Genomic DNA, 19786 nt, shown 5'->3' with positions numbered 1-19786 from the left:
CATGCACATCGTTTCAAACAAGATGGTTCAGTATTTTATGTTTACTTGGTTTTAAGTTTTGAAAGTTTAAAAAGTTACACAGTTATAAACAAGCATTTTTGCCATTCAGCTTTGTCAAAAGAAATTAACAGAGGAAGTAGGCACATATTTGTTAAAGAATAGGACTTCATATCTTACAATGGTAATCAACTGGTAAAATAAAATTTAGTTCAAAGTTTGTATGAAACACTACTATCAAGACAAACATGAAAGTTTTTTTTTAATATTGCACAACCAAGATGAATTTTTATCCATTACCAAGTGAGTTATATTGCACATGGACAGTCAGGTTTATCCATGTTATTGAAAAAGTTACAATACAAAGGCAAGATAATTCATTATACTCCAAAAGGAGTACGCTTGGGAATACAGATAACACAGTTGACCAATTTGTGTATTTGCATAAGCTGCCTCCTTACAACCCTGGCAACTCTCTAGTGAAGTTCCATTTCACAGCCTATTGGCAGCTTCTAGTGCAAGGCTAAAGGTCTGCAAGATCAATAGGAACATGTGAAGAAAGCAATTTCAACAGCAAGATCTACAAAGCATAGGAAAGTCACACAACAGGCAACTGGGTTCAACTAGGTTGTTAGTGCCCCTTTCTACCCCTCCCATTCCCTATAAAAATCTCAGTTCACTCAAAAAACCTTTGACCATCAAAACTGATCCACCATACCAATAAAAATTTACTTTATTTAAAATACACATATTGTACACTTCTGCCAGAAACTTGCTTTAACCTCCAGATTACCAAAACTAAGGAAAAACATGGTTGTCTTAATGCACAAGAGGGCCAAAGGTATATAAAAATTAAAAGCTATTTGCACCTTGACACCTGGCATTTGTTGTCAGCATTACAAGGAGCAGATAGCATTTATAAATAGTTTAGCATATGTAAGTGATCCCAAACCATTTCCAGAAGAGGAATTACTGCAATTTAAAAACCTGTGCGTTTGTAGTGTTTATACAAGTGCAATATTTAGTAATTTTGAAATAAAAGGATTACAAAAATGAACACATTGATTTATTCAGTACACCAGAACCAATTCTTCAAAGACTAAAAACAGGACTTTATTGTAGGATTTGGAACTGGTCCCTTATATTGACATCTGAACCTCGGGAGTTTAAACGCAAAACTTTATGTTCCACTTTGAGGTACAGTGATACAGCCAATGTCCCTACAGAGACCATGTGTGACACTTGAGCATAAAGAAATGAGGTTGTAACTTGTACCCACCTACTAGACAGACCTCACAATCGCCCAGTTCAGAACAGAGTTACAGCAGTTGAGCTTAAAGCAGCTTTATGTTTCTTCAGATTCTGTGCATATTCAAAACATTAATTTCTGGACTGAAGCCAGGTGGCCAGGATTAAACTGTTCTTATATCTGTAGCTAGCAGTCTCCCATGAATAAAATCTCAGTCATTGGCAAGAACTGCCATCCATTTGAAGAGTCCAGGTTCACTGCTCATAGTAATGCCTGGATTTCCAGCCTCTCCCTTGAAACTAAGTAGGTCATGAAGATTATTTTGAAGGGAACATTAATTCTTGAATGCAAACCTAAATATTTTATGACTGTTTATGTCTAGTAAGGGCTAGATGAAAATGGAACTGTGGCTAATTATATCCAATATGCAAGAGGTTAAAGGTACAAGTACTTTCTGCCATTTTAACATATAAAGTTCAATCTTCTTCCTAAAATGTTGCAAAAACCGTAAATGCAGAAAGATTTTTGTTATGGGTTATGTTATTGAACATGTTATGTTTTGTAATTGAAAACTTTCTCAGTATTAGCACTCAAGTTGTTATGATCAGTTTTCAACGTTCGATGGAAAAGTTAGACTTTAATTCAGTTACATTAATTAGCAAAGTTTGCTATTAAGGCAGCCTGGGAAAAAATAAAATCCTGTATATGTAGTTTTAACTGCAAAGCGAACACTACACAGTATATCCTAAGTTAACATGTGATAACCAGCTGTATCAAAGTATAAACTTGTATGTTAAAAAACTGTCAATTTCAGATTCTGGAATAGCACGAAACAGCTCTTAAGCTGTGCCCTTAACTGTTTCTAAGGAAAAGGATTCTCAGCCTGCAGTAGGAGCTGCTGTGCTACTACCACACTAAGGTACATACACAGACCAGGGGCTTGCTCACAGTTCTCCACACTGCAACATTTTCATTTAGCCCATGGGGTGCCAAGTCTTCTCAGCATTAAGTCTCTTACCACTGTTGTGGACTCATTCTATTCACTGCCAATAGAATTTCACCCTCAGTGCATTACAGAGCACCTGCACACATTTCCAACTGGCTGGATTTGCATGCACGTAATAAAATGTATTGTTAGAAATAGTACATTGTAACATATCAAACTAGTCTTTATTATTTACTGTCAAATAAGGGGGAAGAAACATAGCAGTTTTAACACATTACTGTTAATGATAGCTCTGACCAACTGAGTCACAACTCATATTTGGGTCACTGAACTACTAAGTGTACATTTACCTACAGTGCATCAGATATATGTATTACCAGTGAAAAAAACAAGGAGGTCCATCTAATTTAAATGTTATATGCAGGCTAATGTGCACTCAATGTAAAATATTATAAACACTACCCAAAGGGCATGTTATTTCCTGTACCTGTGTTATGCCACTGGGCAGCAGGCAATCAGAATTCACTCCAGCCTCAAAATAATATATGCTAACTGCCCATACTAATTTAAATCCCCATGCAAATTGCATTGTGGCTAGCTTTTTCAGCGCCTTAGTTAATTTAACTTGATTATAACTGGAAGCATCTGACTATGATTTAGGCATGCTTATTGCTATAAAAGAAATAAGCCCATCTTCAAAACTATTGTGCAAGTATTTTAATCAGATTTGCACACATCTCAAAAAATTCTATTGTATGACTCCCTGGTCTTGGAGTTACGTCAGCTGTGGAGGAGTCAAGCGAAGAGTTCACTGATGAGGTAAGGGACGTATCTGCAGATTTTCCTTGCACATCAGCATCCGAATCTTTTTGACAAGATCTGTAGTTGCTCACAGAACCTGATCTCTGTGGAGTTGCAGTCCCAGACTTCGCTTCAGTAATTTCATCTGGGGGCAAGAGAAGAGAGGAGGAAAATTGGGAATCAGTATCAAATCAGTTATAGGAAAAGCAAATACCTTCCCCTTCTCACACTTCCAAATCTTGCCTTTTAAAATCTTGATTAATACATAAATAGCTTTTGCAAACTGTATATTTGATACAAAATAAAAGCTTAAATACATAGTAACACAAAAGCTGGTGTCCTTATGCTAATTATTTCTGTACTCTAAACTGTGGTCCACAACCATTTACATCTAGTTAAGATCAGCACCAGCCATGTTTTTCATGAACTTATTTCAGCAGCTAATAGTTCAGTTTAGGTTACTTTAAACAAAAACAAGATAGCATAAGATTAAGTTCAGTAAAAGTTCAAATGTTTTGTAGATGTTTTTTTGCTTGCATCCATTTTATTTTTATTCTACTTTTATTTGTTTTATATTTGGGTATTTATACATTGTTATTATTTGTATTTTTTATTATGATTTTATTATGATTACTACATTAAATTAATCGCTAGCATCAGCATTAATTTATCTTTCAATTCTGGAAGTTTTTCACCATAGAATGTTGTACTGCAGCAGCTTACATTACGTTCAGTATGAGGAGGAAATAGTTTCATCTTAGTAGTAGTGTTATGATGAAGCATCTCTAATTCTTACTTTAAATACTGAACATTAACTTGACTCTAACCTGGCACCTGCAAAGTTATTTCAGGACAAATAAGTGAAAAGGCAATCTCCCCTGTTTACACAAAGCTACTTTTAAGTACAAATTGTTAAGTGGAACAGAGAACAGTTAACCATGGCGGAGAGAAAGGAACCAGCTTCACTGCTGGAAGAAATATGACAAATCCATGACCTTGGGTTGTATTTCCTTAAGAGTTGAAACCAGGACTGTAGCAGGCTGCTCTCCCCTAGCTGCATGGCCCTAAGCAGTCATCCCCTCTCCAACAGGGATGGTGTTTGTCCCATACTGCAGTAAATTAGCACAGGACAGTTACCGGTCCCTTGGGTCAAGCACCACTGGATCTAAGCAAGTACCTGTACTGTCAGAAGGAACAAGGCAAGAACTGTATGGCTAAATCATATAAGATTAAACTGTCACGGGACACAGTCTTAGCCATCCTATGCTGTAATGAAGCTGCACTTCAATAAATCCTTTTTCCATGCAATGTTTTCCAAGGCTAGTCATCTACACCACTGGCTGTAGGTAATTTTGCTTTATTCTTTTATGCCCATAAACAAGCATTGTGGTCAGTGTTTATTAGCTCCTCCACTCATTTCCCGGAAGACATCCAACCAGGATTTGATGGTCTGCTACTGCCACTCTATAAAATATCTGTTTCTACAGATTAGACCAAATGTTTTCAAGACTTTAGTTACTACAAGCATACAATTCCTGTCTCAGATTTTAGCTACCACTAGCACTGGTGGGTTGACTCTGCCTGGCAGCTGATACCTCAGCACAATCAGGAAGAAAATTTGAGAAAACTCAGGGGTAGAAATAAACATAGTTCAGTAAGGAGAAAAAAAAAAAAGGAACACTAGATCAGGAAAGAATAAAGAAACACTAATACAGATTAGATTGGTTTAAAATAATAAAGGGCAACACTTCTAAGTAAATAAATCATGTTTGCATTTAGAATGATTTCCCTTACAACTCAATTAACTTAAGTAATTCTTCACATACCATCAATACTGCGGAAGTCTAGTAAATATGTTCTGCTGTCCACCTGATACAATTGTAGACTCATTTTGGAATATGCACTTGTTACTGGATTCTTCCTTCGAACACGCAGATAATATGGGTTTACAACCTAGTACAAAGGAGATGAGTCACTAACCAGAACTGCTCCCAAATCACTGCATGTTGTTATTGTCATTTCAACTCACTAGTATTTATCGAGTGATTACAAGCTTACCTGTTGGATTTGTTGGTTGTGGGGGTTTTTTGTGTGGTTTTTGGTTTGGGTTTTTTTTTAGCCAACAGAAAAAAAATATTCCTACAGCCCCAACAGAAAACTTAAGACAAATTAGCACGACTTATTTTCCTGTCAGCACGAATAGCTTCCCCCAAAACCCTTCTTGCACAGCACAGGCACATGAGATCATATCCCAGTATGAGAAAATACAGTTTCAGACCTCTGGGCTATGTAACTACACAGCTCAAACAAAAAATCTATTGTTTGCTGTAAAGATCCTCTATTTTGTTACCTTCCATTCATAATCCAGTTGTTTAATTGCTCGACAAACTTCAGCCATGATATCATTTGGTCGACTCTGACTCCGTATCCCCAAGTGCCATTTAGCCCTTCTCACACCTTGGTGTTTTGACTTCTGTGGATTCAGCTCATCAAGAGTGTGGCGAGGACGTGGTGCTTCAGCTACTAAAAATGGCACTCTTTCAGGGTGAGGGCGAGACAGATGGTGATCATCCAGAAAAGAATCTGGTGGACTTGTAGCCAAGTAGAAGTCTTTGGCCTCATTCATTATTCTTCTGTTATCTATAATGAGGTGATAAGCAACAGCTAAAGGGTCCTGATGATTTCTGCTGTACAGACAACTTAGCACTTCCTCTTCAGTGCACTCAAACTTCTCACACACTTCTTTTAAGGCTTCATCATCAATCATGGTAGAGCTATATGACGGGTCTTCAGGAAACAAGTATTTTGGAAGGTCCTGCTTAAACCATTCATGTTCCCTAGAATTAAAAATAAAAAATTCTGAGTGCATGTAAGTAACGTAAACATTTTTAACATCAAAGTCTTTTAAAAAATAAAATTCATTTTAGTTTGTACAAGAAGAATCACAGTTGCCAGTCTAAGTCTCCCTGGAACACAGGAAATATAACAGCACATAAAGTAACCACCGCCTGCACAAGATTTTAGTAGACATTTTGCAAGAGACTGAAAAAAAACCAATCCTTTTCACTGTAAGGTTTTCAACTACCTGAGCTCCAAAAATATCTCTCTATAACTCATCAACCAGCTTTTTATATAAAATTATATTTAGCAGTCTTTGGATACATGATTGTCATCCAGGTTGCTACAGATCACCTCCACCACAGCTAATTCTCTCAGGTACAGGATATACCTCCCCCAACGATGGTCCAATTGCTTAGGGAGTTTGCAAGACCTTCTCTGAAGGGATACCTTTCTTCACTTCCAAAGACTGAAGACTCCTCATCCTTTTACAATCCTGTTGTCAATGGCCTTATCCCAAGCAAGGGATCTCAGCTGCCAGGCTTCCTCACCCTCTAATTCCTGACTTTTGGCCCCAACATCCCAGCACTGGAGTAACCAGCTGAGAATTTGCTCACCTGGTTGATGGCTGAAATCTTTTTGCCATCTCCCAGATAATTTAGGGATAGGGATCAGGTGGTTTCTCTCTCATTTATAATTTCAGTCCCTTCCTCCTCCTCCTCCTCTTCCTCTTCTTATGGTTGCTCTGGTGCAGAAAGGGCTGCCTCTTCTGACTCCCTCCCCTGCTCCCTCTTAGGAGAAGCTTCTTTGTTCCTTACTAAACAAGATGACTTTTGCTTCAGTTGTTTAGTTCTGTTGTTTAGTTGTTCTAAACAGAAATGTTTAGGATTTATAATCCATCCACGCTCCGTAACCAACATTATTCAACAACTTTTTTATCATCAGATTAAAGAGCTTCCTCAGACATGTACAATACAGAGGAGTGGTTCTTAACAGCTAAGACAATTTTTTTCTACCCAGAGAAGTCTATACAGTGTAACTTTTGCAAAGCATTCTGCAGGTAAACAGCTTTGCTATGGCAGTCTTAAACTTAAAAGTTTCTCAGAATTTCTACATATAACATAAATAATTTGTTTTACTGTGACCTCCAATAGGTATTTCATTGTCCACTGGAAATGAGCACTGTCAGAGCTAAAACCAAACCACCAGAAGCCGAATTTTTCATCTCAGTCTAAAAAACATGGACAAGCTGTATGAATGATTTCTTTGCTCTCCAGATTTGCACTATTGTAATTCCATCATCTGGTGATCAGACATGAGTTAGGGTTTTACCTAATGTCTCTGATTGTTGCTCTCTTCATTGGATCCACTTGCAGCATGTGCTTCAAAAGACTAATTACAGACGGATTCAGGTACTGAGGGGTATAAAAGATACCATCACATATCTTCTTAAAAAGGGTTGGCACATGATCATCATCAAATGGAAGTGTTCCACATAATAAAGCATAGAGAATAACCCCACTGCTCCAAATATCTACTTCTGGGCCTGCATATAACCTGTGAAAAGATTAGCTATTAGTGATTTGTGTGCAATAAATTTAAATATTTCTTTCCTCAACTTTCTTACATTGTATCACAGTAATTAAAAACACATTAACTTAGGACAACTGATGTGCAAGTACGATACCATTTCAGTTCTATGCCATGCCTCCTTTGAACTTCAATGTCCTTCCCCTTCTAATATGTAACAGGGCACAAGTACAGAGCTTTCCTCTCTATTATATAAAAATAATCCACAATGCAATTTCAAACAATGGCAAACTGAAAAAAGCATGCATCTACTACTAAAAAAGCCTATGTCATAAATTGTTATCAATGTCTTAGAGGAATCTGTGCAAAGTCACCTATCTCCCAAATCGAAGCTGAAAAGTTTAAGACAAGTCCATATAGTAGAACCCGTCACATATTGTGTGCTACTGTCAGAGTAAAACAGACATCTGGTCTCCAATCAAAAATTGGCAAAATGAGGGTTGTTGGCTGAAAGCAGATTTGACAATCATAGTCCACAAAAGGGGAAGTTACCTTCAGACTGAGTATCTGCTCTGCAGCAGGTATTTCACTGCTACTCAACTTCACAGCAGGCTTCGCCTGTAACTCTATCTGCACCTTTCCTTCCAAGGTCTGAGCTGTACATGAGATTTTTAAATCAATTCAGGCATATTGTACACACTGGATTTGGGGCATCAGACAGCAGCTCTACCTTACAGGAATTATTCAAAGCTAGTTCACAGAAGCTTTAAATATTCATGAAAATTTAATCAATACCACTAACAGCCCACAGTTTCTCAGCATCAAGGTTGTCAACTGAACTAGTTTTGTAGCCTTTAGAATCAAGCAGCAAAATGACTGAAGTACATGCACACATGTATCCAATATAAAAGAAACTACCTTCCTGAAATTACTTCTGGTGCAGCATAGTTAGGGGAACCACAGCTTGTTCTTAAAAATTCTCCATCTGACATCATATTTGATAGACCTGAAAGTGTATAAGAGTAACTACTAAAAATTCAGGGAGCAAAACGATTTCACACTGCATATACCACCTAGAACAAACCAGTAGTAAATCAAATTAGAAAATTAACAAATTTATCCCAGTTAAGAAATAACGTTGTTTGGAATTACTGAAATTCTCTTATGAGCATGCCACATAATCCTCTATTTAGTTTACCAGAAATCTGAGTTACATCAATCCATTATTGCCATAATGTTTGAGAACATATTCATTCCAAGACAAAAACCAGTTCAGTTTGGATGACACAGGCATGACAGAGAACAAAGCTGCTCTAAGAGAGATGAAGCAGAATAGCAAGATAGGACTTTGGTCATTAACAAGAAAGTACTAAAAAACACATTTGCTTCTAAAATGCCAAAATGGAAGATGCTACCACAGAATTTCCCAGAATTCTCTAAGGGGAGCTGAGGAATAAACATGACTTCACCACAATTTAAACCGCTGCACTGTTCAGCTGGTTCTGGAATCACTGCAGTTCAGGAATTTGGTTTTTAGATAGTCTGTTAGCAACTGAAGTCTGCATCAACTAGACCATCTTCATTCACCAGCCTTCAGTAAAGTCTAAGACCTGTGGAAAATATCTTCTAGTTTCTTCAACAGAAGCTGCATGATCAAGACTACCATAAGCCAAAGAACTCAGTCTCCAAGAAGGAATTATGCACTTTTATGGGACAGCAGGGAGTGTGCAGTGGGGTAGTGGTGGTGTGTGGAGATGAAAGAGTACAGCTTGACTAGCTTTCATATCCTAATACACAAAAGCTTTTATTAACTAGTCATGATTAACTGAGGTGCTACAGTTTTACTGACATTAAGTTACTGTATTTCATTCCTTTGCCATGTAAGCCATTTCACCCACAGCATTTTCTACACATGAGAAATCAGTATGATTCCCAGGGCTGAACACCATAATTTTAAAACATACTTAGAATACTCAACATTACCTAGCACCTTTCACTGGAGACTCAAAATACTTTACAAGGGCATATCCACTATGACTACATGAGATATATCATCATGACATAGCAGCATAGATACCCTACTATGCTCATATGGTAAGGGTTCCTGACTCAGATAGTTCCAAGGACTAGCAGCAAGGCTCCTCTGCAGCTATGTCACAAACAGCTATGAAAAATAAGCTTTTTGACTAGTTAAGCAGGTACATAGCAAAAAAGCATAGGAGGTTGCAAGACTAACTGTTCTTATTTTTACTTTTACACTTTAATTTCTTTTTCTTTCAACAGTCTAATTTAATAGGACTAGTTTCTTTTACTATAGCATTGTGGTTCTTAAATATGGTGAAGTGCTCCTGCACTGTCCTTCCAAGCATCAACATTTTATGGATTGTGAAGACAGGCAAGAGCAGTGAGTTCTGAAGTGCAAAGGTCAGGAACTAAGTTCATTTAGCATTTCAGAGAAAGTATTGTTAAGGAAAACCAAAGAAATTAGTTCACAATTTCACCCAGTCACAGAAAATGCTTGAAAAACAAGCTTGAGAGGAAAACAAGTTCAGTAGATGTGCAGGAACATTATTTTGCTTTACATTTATACTCTTGATGCTCTTGTATTGTGTCCCACCACCAGGACAGTCAAGCATACACACTTTAATTAATATTTCCCATAGCTACTAACAGGATCTAACACCAGAGATGCAATCAGACACAAAAAAGAAATCCTTACCAAAGTCAGCTATCTTGGCGTTCATGTGTGCATCAAGCAGCACATTTTCAGGCTTCAGATCTCTATGTACCACCATATGCCTGTGACAGTAATCCACACCAGAAAGGATTTGCTGGAATAGACGCCTACTTTCCTTCTCATCAAGCTAAAATAGACAAAGATTTTAAAACATTATGAGACAGTGGAAGTTAACTTGTTTTTCATTTGTATGAGCTAGAGGAAATTTTTCCCTAACAACTAAATAAAGTATTCTATATAGTCTCTCGAAGTGACTTCGGAGCTTTCACAGAAGCTGTTCTAAGACTTAAAGATACTAATAAGTGCACAATTACTACTGATAGCTTTTCAATACTGGGTTTTACTGAAGAAACAGTTTTCAGCTACTGCAGCTAGATACATATCAATCCAGTTTGTACTCAGCCATTGAAAATTAACATATTAGTAAAGAGGAAAAATGCTATGACAAAGTCACACATAAAGATCTGAAATGTGTTAACACATAACCACTTGTACTTTTTGAACAAAACATAGTCATAAAGTGTATTTTAATTGATAACAGCAAAATTAAAGCAGAATACACGAAAACACACCTTCATTTAACAAGGTGTGACTGGTCCCCCGGTCCCAGCCCCTGATAATGTGGATAGCTTATTAACTCCATTTTATGAGGCAAGCAGCCATCTGTGACCAAGTGAGTCATATGTTCATGCTCCTTCCCTCATTATCAGGCCCTGAAGATCCTGTGAACCAAGCAGACAAACCAGACTTCTTCCCCTCCCCACCAGCCTCAAGATTCCTGGATGCAAGGCTGATTACCCACTTCCTTACCAGCCTTAGTTCCCAGGCAACCAGCCAGCCTGGTGGCAGTGATGACTCTGTCATAGAATAAGGAAGTGCAGCAGGAGCCAGAGCAGTGTCTTTTATCATCAAACAGTTACAAATCCTAAGTGGGAATGAGACTCATGACTTTTCAGTGGCTACAGATGCCTCCACAATACCCTGCTTCCTCGGAGAACTGAGTCACTTGTATTCTTTCATATGATTTTCAAGTCTAGACTGTGATTGTTATGTTGACACAGAAGAGTATGTATTAAGATTTGACTAGATCTGCAGAGGGTCTGGGTGATTTGATACCCTAAGTTAAGTTGCATTAGAAATTCCGTACTACACTATTTATAAACTGTACTACATTGATTCTACTCACTGAAAGCCTGTGCCACTCTAATCATAAATCCTGTGCTAATCATAATATTCTGTAGACAAAATAAACCTTTATTTGTACCATTCTGCCAAGGATACCAAAAACAAATCTGTCTGTCCCCTCAGTGGGGGGTGACACAGGAATGTTGCAAAAACAATAACACAATGCAAGTCACTGATTTGCAAAGTTGGATTACTTCTTACCCTTCCATTTTTACAGATGTAATCAAACAGTTCTCCTCCTGAAACATATTCCATCACCATGAAAATGTCAGTGGGTGTGCTGATGACCTGGTACCTGATAAGAGAAGGTATCTATTAGTCTACACACTCAGTAAAAGACTAGTTACATTTAGTTAAAAGTTGTACAAACAGTCAAATAAAAATATACTTTAAAATATTTTTTCAGTCAATCTACAGCTACTGGAATGACAATATGTTTCAGAAGCTATTTCCTCTCCTTTCACTGTTGCCTCTTTCATTTTCCATGTTGATATTTCAATTGGTGCAGTGACACTTCCTATTTTGCTTTGGGTACAGCTATGCCCTTTGGACTCATTCATGGACTCAAACTGGCAGCACAAGCAATTTTGCTGACAAATCAGCTCAATAGTCTTCTAAAAACTAACCCACTTAAGAAGTGAGTGAGTTGATCTTACACAATACAATTTAGCTTCAGTGTAACAGCTGTTGCCAAATTAAAGGATTGCATAAACATGGCATCTGTCACTGGAAGAAGGGAAACAAGATTCTACCAACAAAAAAAACACCAACATCATGACTAAGACAGTGAAAGTCACCCACACTCTAGAGGTGCAGGTTAACTTTGCAGGAAATTACAGTCAAAAGAAAGTCAATGATTTTTATAATTTGTTTCCACAGACCAGACATGAGGAGTCTGTTCTGGGATATACTTAGTTGTACTCTGAAATCCACTGATGAACTATTGATAAACTAAGAGATGTAAACAGGCATACTGTAAATACCACATTTAGACACAGGGTAGCTGCTATATTGAAGATTTTAGAATTATCAATCACATATAACAAACTGCATGTTCTTAAATACAGAAAAAACTTCCAGAGAACAATTTACACTGAAAAAACATAGATCACTGACCAGTACATCACTAAGAATGCTTTGAGAAAATACCATAAACTTACTGTAAAAATGACCTTTACAGATCTGTTCTTAATAACTCATTTTCTAAGTAGAAAAAAAAAAGATCAAATACAAACAGAAAAAGAAAAATGAAGTAGCCTCTAAAATCAGAGATGGATGCTACTGGAAGTATCTGTCATGACGTTACCTTTTATATACCTGTCCAAAGAATTTCTAAGCAAAGATCTAAGGGAAGCTGTCCAGCCTGCAGGAAAGATAAGTTTTGTGAAAGTATGTTACAGAGGGCACAGCTGCAGACTTTGAAGCTGGTTACTTTTTTGACAAGATATTGTTTGTAGTATTGCCCTTTAAACATATTTTAGATCAGTGAGATTACTGCTTAAATATGTTTGATTACAGCAAACAAAACTCACAGCTTTATTATATGAGGATGCCTGAAGAGTTTGAGGTTCTGAATCTCCCTGCGGATTTTTCCTACAACATCAAGGCTGCGAATCTTCTGTCGGTTCAGGATCTTCACTGCAACTTTATGTCCAGTTAACTCATGTTTTCCAACTGCAAGAAACAAGGAAGTATTTAGTCAGGGTTTTCAACTGCTCAGTAAAGACCTTATTTGCCATTTTGACTGTAGCCAAGAAATAGAAGTTAAGGTGTTAGCATTCCACATATCCCCATTATCTTTAGGGAGGTTGAAAATCAGATGGTATGTAATTTCTTCTGCCCTGCTCCAACTTCTTCCACAATTCGATCATTAGAAAATGTATCTATGTAAGAAAAACATTGAAGCTTACCCTCAGAAGTCTCACAGCATGACTACATTTTTTGCAATATTGAAAAAAAAAAAAAAAGCATATCCTGAAACCCTGCCATCCTTGCTAATTAGAGAAAGCATTTTCTCTCCCTGTATAAGTCACTCCAAGCTTTTGGCTTACTTGGTAACCCACTCAAAACATCTTTTCCTGTATCTCTTCTACTTTATCTGCAGGGATCACTCTACTAAAGAAATCGATGTTATCCCTCCCTCAAGAAGCCTGTTTCAGCAATTGCTCTGAATTACCACTATGAGCATCTGATCAGTTTACCTACAAAAATGTATCTGTCCTTGGACCAGTCTGACGCTCTATAAGCTCCACAGTCTGTGCAGTTAACACCAGAGCTTCACTATATAAAATAAGTGGCAAAAACTACCAGAAATGCACAAAATGAAATGCAACAGTAACAATGAAAAACAATGCAAACCTCCAACCTCATACATTCCTGGAAGTGGAAAAGAAACCGAGGAGTTTAATTTTTCTTTAAATTGTAAAATATTTCTCAATCAGTTACCCCTCTTTAAGTCTTAAACTTTGCAGGAGCCATTGGAAGTAGTCACAATGAAGTTGTTAAGAATATTTTTCTTAAACCCAACACTGGATCATAGATAAAACATTTAGAAGCTAATAACTCTTCCACTAGAAAGCTGCACTATCTGTATGGTTTCTGCTTGCAGTAATTATAAATATACCATATTTATTTGCCACCCTGATTCCAACGTTTTGAAGATAAGCCAAATTACAGGGACATCTACATAGTCCATCCTTGTCCACATGAATAGACATTACTAACAGGCCTGTGCTGAATACATTGTCTGGGTGCCTCCCCTCACTTGAGAATTTAAATAAGCCCCAGGCTTCAAGCTTTGTTTAAATATATTCATGGGAAGCTGTGATTAAACAGCAGTGACAAACAAAAATCCTTCTGCATTCAACAGATAATTTGGACAGAATAACACCCACCTGCAAACTTTATTCACAACACAAGACCTTCCTGCCCTTTGCCCCAATACTGAGCTAAACACCAATGCAAGTGAGAAGAAATTCTTAGCAGAGAGGCAAAGATAATGACATGCATCTGAGCAGTTATTCTTACAAGCCACTGTGTAAATAAAGCATTCTAAATTCCTGCAGGGAACTCAGTAGTGGATTATCCAAGACCTTGAACCATCACAATGCTGCACTCAGATATCTCTAGTACCTGAGAACACAGAAAGGCTCTGCCTGCAAGGTGAAAAAACAAATCCCCTCATTCAGAAGCCAGTACCTAAAAATGGCCACAATAACCATAGTACTGGGCAGGCACTGCTGAGGAATGCAGGACAAAGCCCATATCCATCACAAGTTCTAGAGAGACCACAAAGCAGTGACAGGTGAGTGCCTGGAACTGTATGAGAATTATCTGCTTTGAACAAGATCTACAATTAAAGCAATCACAACCCCCTTCTTTTCTTCAGTTCAAATGTGATTCAAGTTTCAAAGCAATCCAGCAAATTATATCACCTATGTTAAAACCCTAAGGGGTAAAGAATCTTCAACATAAAAAATAAGAAAAGCAACTCTTCCATTTGAATTACAAGGTCTTCACCCATCCATAATGGGAACTGAACTAAGCCAGAAGTATTTGAAAAAAATCTTTAAACAGCAGGTTTAAATGTAACATTAGTTTTTGTTACTAAGAAACAGCTTCTCAGAAACTAACCAAAAATCAGAATGAATCTGCATCTTCCTTTGCTTTACAAGGTGCATGTTTTATACAGTAAGTAGCATATATATATGACCAATTCTACAGCTTAACATCTATATATATGCAGTTCTGTGTTATGTGTATAGAGGATTCTGTATATATGCTATAAAGCCTCACTTTTGAGCCACTTTGTTTCATTTCTGATTTGTCACTCTATGTTAGACTGAAATTTCATTAGCACTCAGAAAAACATTATAAAGTCATTTATTAGCTACAAGCTTTGTTCAATATGCAAGGCACACAAAAAAAGTTTTTCAAAACAAATTTTTCATTCAAAGAAATTAAACAGTAACATTTGCAGTTGACTGAAACCAATTCTAGCTGTCATAGCCTTCAAGGCTGTGTGCCTCAAGCCTTTATTTTATTCACTGACTGGGAGAAAACAAGATTTCCTGCTTCTTCAACTCTGCCAACTTTGAATAAATGACTGTAATGAAAACACACTGTGGTTTGGTTTGGTACAGAAAGATCCCAAAAAGCCTGTTCTCTTGCTTAAAATATTTCAAATTCAATCTCTATTTTCTTCAGTAATTTTTGCCTCCCTTTAATTCAATATAAAATTATAACACACCTAACTTTTTAAGATACAAGTTTTCAATAATCATCCATGTCACAAAATAAAACTGTTCTCTTGGACATGGTTCGAGGCATCCGTTACGTAAAACGTCAGACAGAGACTGGTAACAGACTGCTGACACTTTTGAATTCAGGATTAGGACAGAGCTGAAAACATCATCTCAGATGATAACACCATGTAGACACATAAGCAGTCAGTGTTACCCTTCTGAAAGCTACTTTGCATTACCTATAAAAGGGAGCGCTAACAAATTTGAAGTAACCAAAAGGTATGTTTATCACCCTAATCCTCAACTAGCTACCAGCCCTTCAGAACAATCCCTGAAAAAAGTCATTTAAACAGACCTAGTATATCCCTGTATTTCTTTATTCTCTAATACCAATTGCCTTCAAGCTTCACTGTGGCTTTGCACAGCAGCAAGACTTCCAAGACAGTGACAGTCTCAAAGCAGCAGTGACTTCATTTAACTGTTGAAGTGCAGGAGCAAGAGTCTCTAACCTAGTTCAGCAATTCTTCAATTGGAAAAAACTGATTATGAGGCCATCCAGAGTAAATACAACATTATCATGAAATACAGGTATCAGCCATTAAGTGGGTAGCAAAAAAAAAAGCTGAACAAGCTTATGTTGTATTCAATGAAACAATTCTGCAACAGGCCAAAAAGCCAATCCAAAGCTCAGAGGAAAGCAGTCTTTAAAAGAATGAGATAAACAAACGTTTTCACTAACATGAAAAAACCTCAAACAGTAGTTTACGCTGTGCAAAGCCGACCTGCTGCACAACATTAGATATCATACTGATCTTCACTGTCCATTTCCAGGTCCCTTATTGTTGCCTTGATAAACACCACCTACTTTCATAATGTCTGCAGTCTATACAGACCAGCACTGATAACTTAGATCTAGAGGCCTGGAACAATTATTGTGTATTTACAGCCTGAAGTAGTACCCCTCATTTTCTCAGTATGGAACACTGGAAGCCTGAATATTCTTGCTTTTATGAAAACTCACTTTAAATCAAAAAATATCTGGAAATAAAAGTTTGCATTTGGTTTCAGCAGAAAACAACAGCAATGTTTAAAGAAAAAAATTGACAACATTAGGGATAGACGTTTCACACTGAATCATGGTAAAGTTTCAATGAGAATGTGTCTCATATAGTTGATTTTAGTTCAATATTCTTCTATCTCACAGCTTTTCACTTCTGGTATTTTAGCATCCACGGTAAGCAGCAGGGTGAATTCATCTGATAGCATGAGATATTCAACAATTACCAAGTAAAATCTGTTTTTCCATTTCACTGTTTTCAGGCTGCCATCACTGTTAAAATTAAACATCCACTTTCAAGGAGCCATATGCCTGACCCCCTACATCACTTGAGCTCAATGACAATCCTAACTGAATTTTAAGAAGTGAACACATTTTTTATAGTTTTTCGCATTATGTCAATTGATAAAACCACATCAAAATTATTAGAATTAGAGGAAAATATCGATCTGGTATTAAATGAAGAAAATGTGTGCCCAGGAGGAAAATCAGTGCATCATAAATAAAATCTCCTTTATCACACACAGCCAAAGCAAAAGTAACAGTAGATCACATACGGACAAGAAAAGCAGGGGTACAACAGAGCTCTCTTAAATTTAAGAGCATATTAAAACACTGATCGTATGTCAATCTCAGTTTTGTGCAGTGTGCTGGGTAAAAAACCCAAAACAAAGACATCTTTGACTCCTCCCCTCAACCATATGGTCCCTCCATGGTGAAGGAGAGCCTGATGCCTGTCTTCTGGGCTATATTATTTTCTCTTTATTTAAGGAAAGAAAATTCCCAAGGAAAGGAATGGTATCCCAGCTGTCAGTTAGGGGTCACTACTCCCAAGTGCCTTGAAAAAGAGATTCGAAGGGCTCTGCTCTCAAAATATTTTCCACTGCATTCCCCAAGAAAAATATCCTCTTTCCTGTACGTTACTAACATCTTCAGAACATGCCAACAGTTGAAAGAGCTTGTGCAGAACACATACAATGGAACACCTACACTGGAAAAAAAAAAGCTGTGGAGTTTTTTACTGGTTATAAACGCAAGCACCCATTAAAAAAAAAAAAAATTATGAACAATATAGACTGAGCTTAGCTCAACTCATTTGTGAAAAGATATTTTCAATTTCCTTGCCCCAATATCTGAAGTTCTCACAAGCAACACAGCAGGAACAGTGAGAATAAGCTAATGAACAGTTCTTCCACCTGTGCTGGGTAAGTTTAACTTCTATTTTATTTTTACTAGCCTTCAAATACACTAGCACAGCATCTGCACCCCTACGGTGTAAAGTTTTTAAAGTCTGAGCTGAAAAAAACTTTGATAACCACTGGTCAAGTAGACTAAGCATAAAATCTTTCCGTATCTGTGAGTCAGCTCTGTTGCCGATTAATCCAACAATCCCAGACCCACCTTTTTATGCTTATTTCTCTGTTGGCAGAGAGAGAAATCCTGCCCTCCTTACAAGGACATCGAGACTTTTCTGTAACAAAACGCTATGAAATCGACAGCTCGAGAAGTAAGACTCCCTACTTTCGCTACATGCCCGGCGCCGTTTTAAACAAATGCAGCAGCATTTAGCTTCTATCGGCTATTTCCGCACAAACAGATGAGGAAGCTGTTTCTGCCCCAGTCAGCGCTTCCCTCTGCGGGACCGCCAGTCCCACCCCGGCACCTCAGCCCGCGCAACTCCCGCTCCGAGCGGCGCTCCCGCGGGCCGGGGCCGCGCTGACGGGCGGTCGAACGCCTGCCGGCCCCGCTGCCGCCGCTCACCCTTGACTTTCCCGAAGGTGCCGACGCCCAGCGTGTCCCCCAGGATATAGTGCCCAATCTTCACCCGCCCGTGCTCGTGCTTCTGTTTATCCGCCACCGCCGCCATCTTGAGGCAAGGGCCGAGCCTGCGCATAGCGCCCGCCCGCCCGGGCCGGAGAGCCGGTGGGGGAGGAGCAACCACAGAGCGCCCGCCCGCACCCGAACCCGGAAGCGAACCCTGCGCTCGGCCCCCGCCCGCGTTGCCCGGGGACGAACCATTGCGGCCCCGGGGGGAGGCGGGGCCGGCCCACGGGGGGCCCGGGGGGGGGGGGGGAGGAGGGGGGCCGCGGCACATGGTGGCGTCAGGGACTGGAGGTGGAGGGCGCGTACATGGAATTGTAGTGCAGGAATGGCACCATTGCAGCGAGCCCGCTCTGGTAAAATAGACCTCTGAAGTCTGTATTTCCAATAAGCTTGTAAATTAAATCTGCTTGTTCTCCTCACTGCCTCTTCCCTGGCCCAAATCCGGACCCTAATACGGGAATACAATGAAAAGTAGGACCCTCTTAACTTCTACTACCTTGAGCAGGTAACTTGCCCTCTGGTTTGCCTTGCCAGCCAGTCATACCACTCATTCACGTTGCATGTAGGCCAGTAACCCACCTTCCGTTTCATACACTGTATTTTCTACCATAAAAGGATGATACCAAAGACCATACTTGTTTTATTGTTGACTATAACAGGATTATATTTTTTAATCACATTCCAACCCTGCCTTCAAAGAAACAGATAAACCTGCAGAAAATGTGACTATTGAATGGTTATTTTCCAATGGAGAGATCATCAATTGAAGAGGAAGGTTACAGGAAATTACCACACCTTCACCTCCTTTCCCCAGTTCTCCAGACTAAGTGAACAATATTAAATGGGGGGATGTTAATGTGGATGGTTTCTACTTGCTGGCATTAGGGCTTCCTTGGCGTAGTTGGTGTGATTTCATGAACAGACACTCACCTCTTGCCCTTTTCTCTTTGGCCTCTGACTCCACATTACCACTGAATATGCAGCACGGTTCTTCCACATGCCCTGAAAGCATATGTTTTGCCCAGATTCAGGCCTGTATCTCTTCTGCTGTTTCTAGCTTTCAGGTTGAGGACATTGCAAATATCAGAATCACAGAATGATTTGGGTTGGAAGGGACCTGTAAAGGTCCTCTAGTCCAACTCCCCTGCAATCAGCCAGGACATCTTCAACTAGACAGGGTTGCTCAGAGCCCCATCCAACCTGGCCTGGAACATCCACAGCTTCTCTGGGCAACCTGTTCCAATGTCTCAGAATCCTCATAGTAAAAAAAATTCTTATGTGTAGCCTGAATCTACCTCCTCTAGTTTAAAACCATTACCCCTTGTTCTATTGCTGCAGGCCCTACTAAAACAGGTCTGTCCCTATCTTTCTGATAAGC

At 38.7% G+C, this 19786-nt stretch overlaps 1 protein-coding gene across 1 annotated transcript; it reads right to left on the bottom strand.

Moving 5' to 3' along the window:
* Positions 1 to 26: 26 nt before the first annotated feature.
* On the bottom strand, positions 27 to 18522 carry PRKAA1 (protein kinase AMP-activated catalytic subunit alpha 1). The gene is made up of 9 exons (XM_027708072.1): positions 18346 to 18522; positions 12816 to 12957; positions 11485 to 11578; positions 10081 to 10225; positions 8280 to 8367; positions 7164 to 7388; positions 5344 to 5830; positions 4820 to 4946; positions 27 to 3138 (listed from the first exon to the last, which is right to left on the bottom strand). Exons 1-9 carry the CDS (start codon positions 18476 to 18478, stop codon positions 2894 to 2896), a joined length of 1686 nt encoding a protein of 561 aa, XP_027563873.1. The 5' UTR covers positions 18479 to 18522; the 3' UTR covers positions 27 to 2893.
* Between the last annotated feature and the right edge of the window lie 1264 nt (positions 18523 to 19786).

This window comes from Neopelma chrysocephalum, unplaced genomic scaffold, assembly GCF_003984885.1.
Source record: "Neopelma chrysocephalum unplaced genomic scaffold, ASM398488v2 Primary Assembly neopelma1_95431, whole genome shotgun sequence".
Lineage (NCBI taxonomy): Eukaryota > Metazoa > Chordata > Aves > Passeriformes > Pipridae > Neopelma > Neopelma chrysocephalum.
Note: the sequence above shows the minus strand (reverse complement) of the source record. Positions and strands in the feature narration are given on the sequence as shown.

What these genes read in the sequence shown, in the direction of transcription:
- PRKAA1 (XM_027708072.1), bottom strand. Translation starts at nt 18,478, where the DNA reads ATGCGCAGGCTCGGCCCTTGCCTCAAGATGGCGGCGGTGGCGGATAAA. An exon ending in CATCCTCATATAATAAAGCT is followed by an intron (nt 11,579 to 12,815) that starts GTGAGTTTTGTT and finishes TTCTCTTATCAG; the next exon opens with GTACCAGGTCATCAGCACAC. An exon ending in CCAGAAGTAATTTCAGGAAG is followed by an intron (nt 7,389 to 8,279) that starts GTAGTTTCTTTT and finishes ATCTTTTCACAG; the next exon opens with GTTATATGCAGGCCCAGAAG.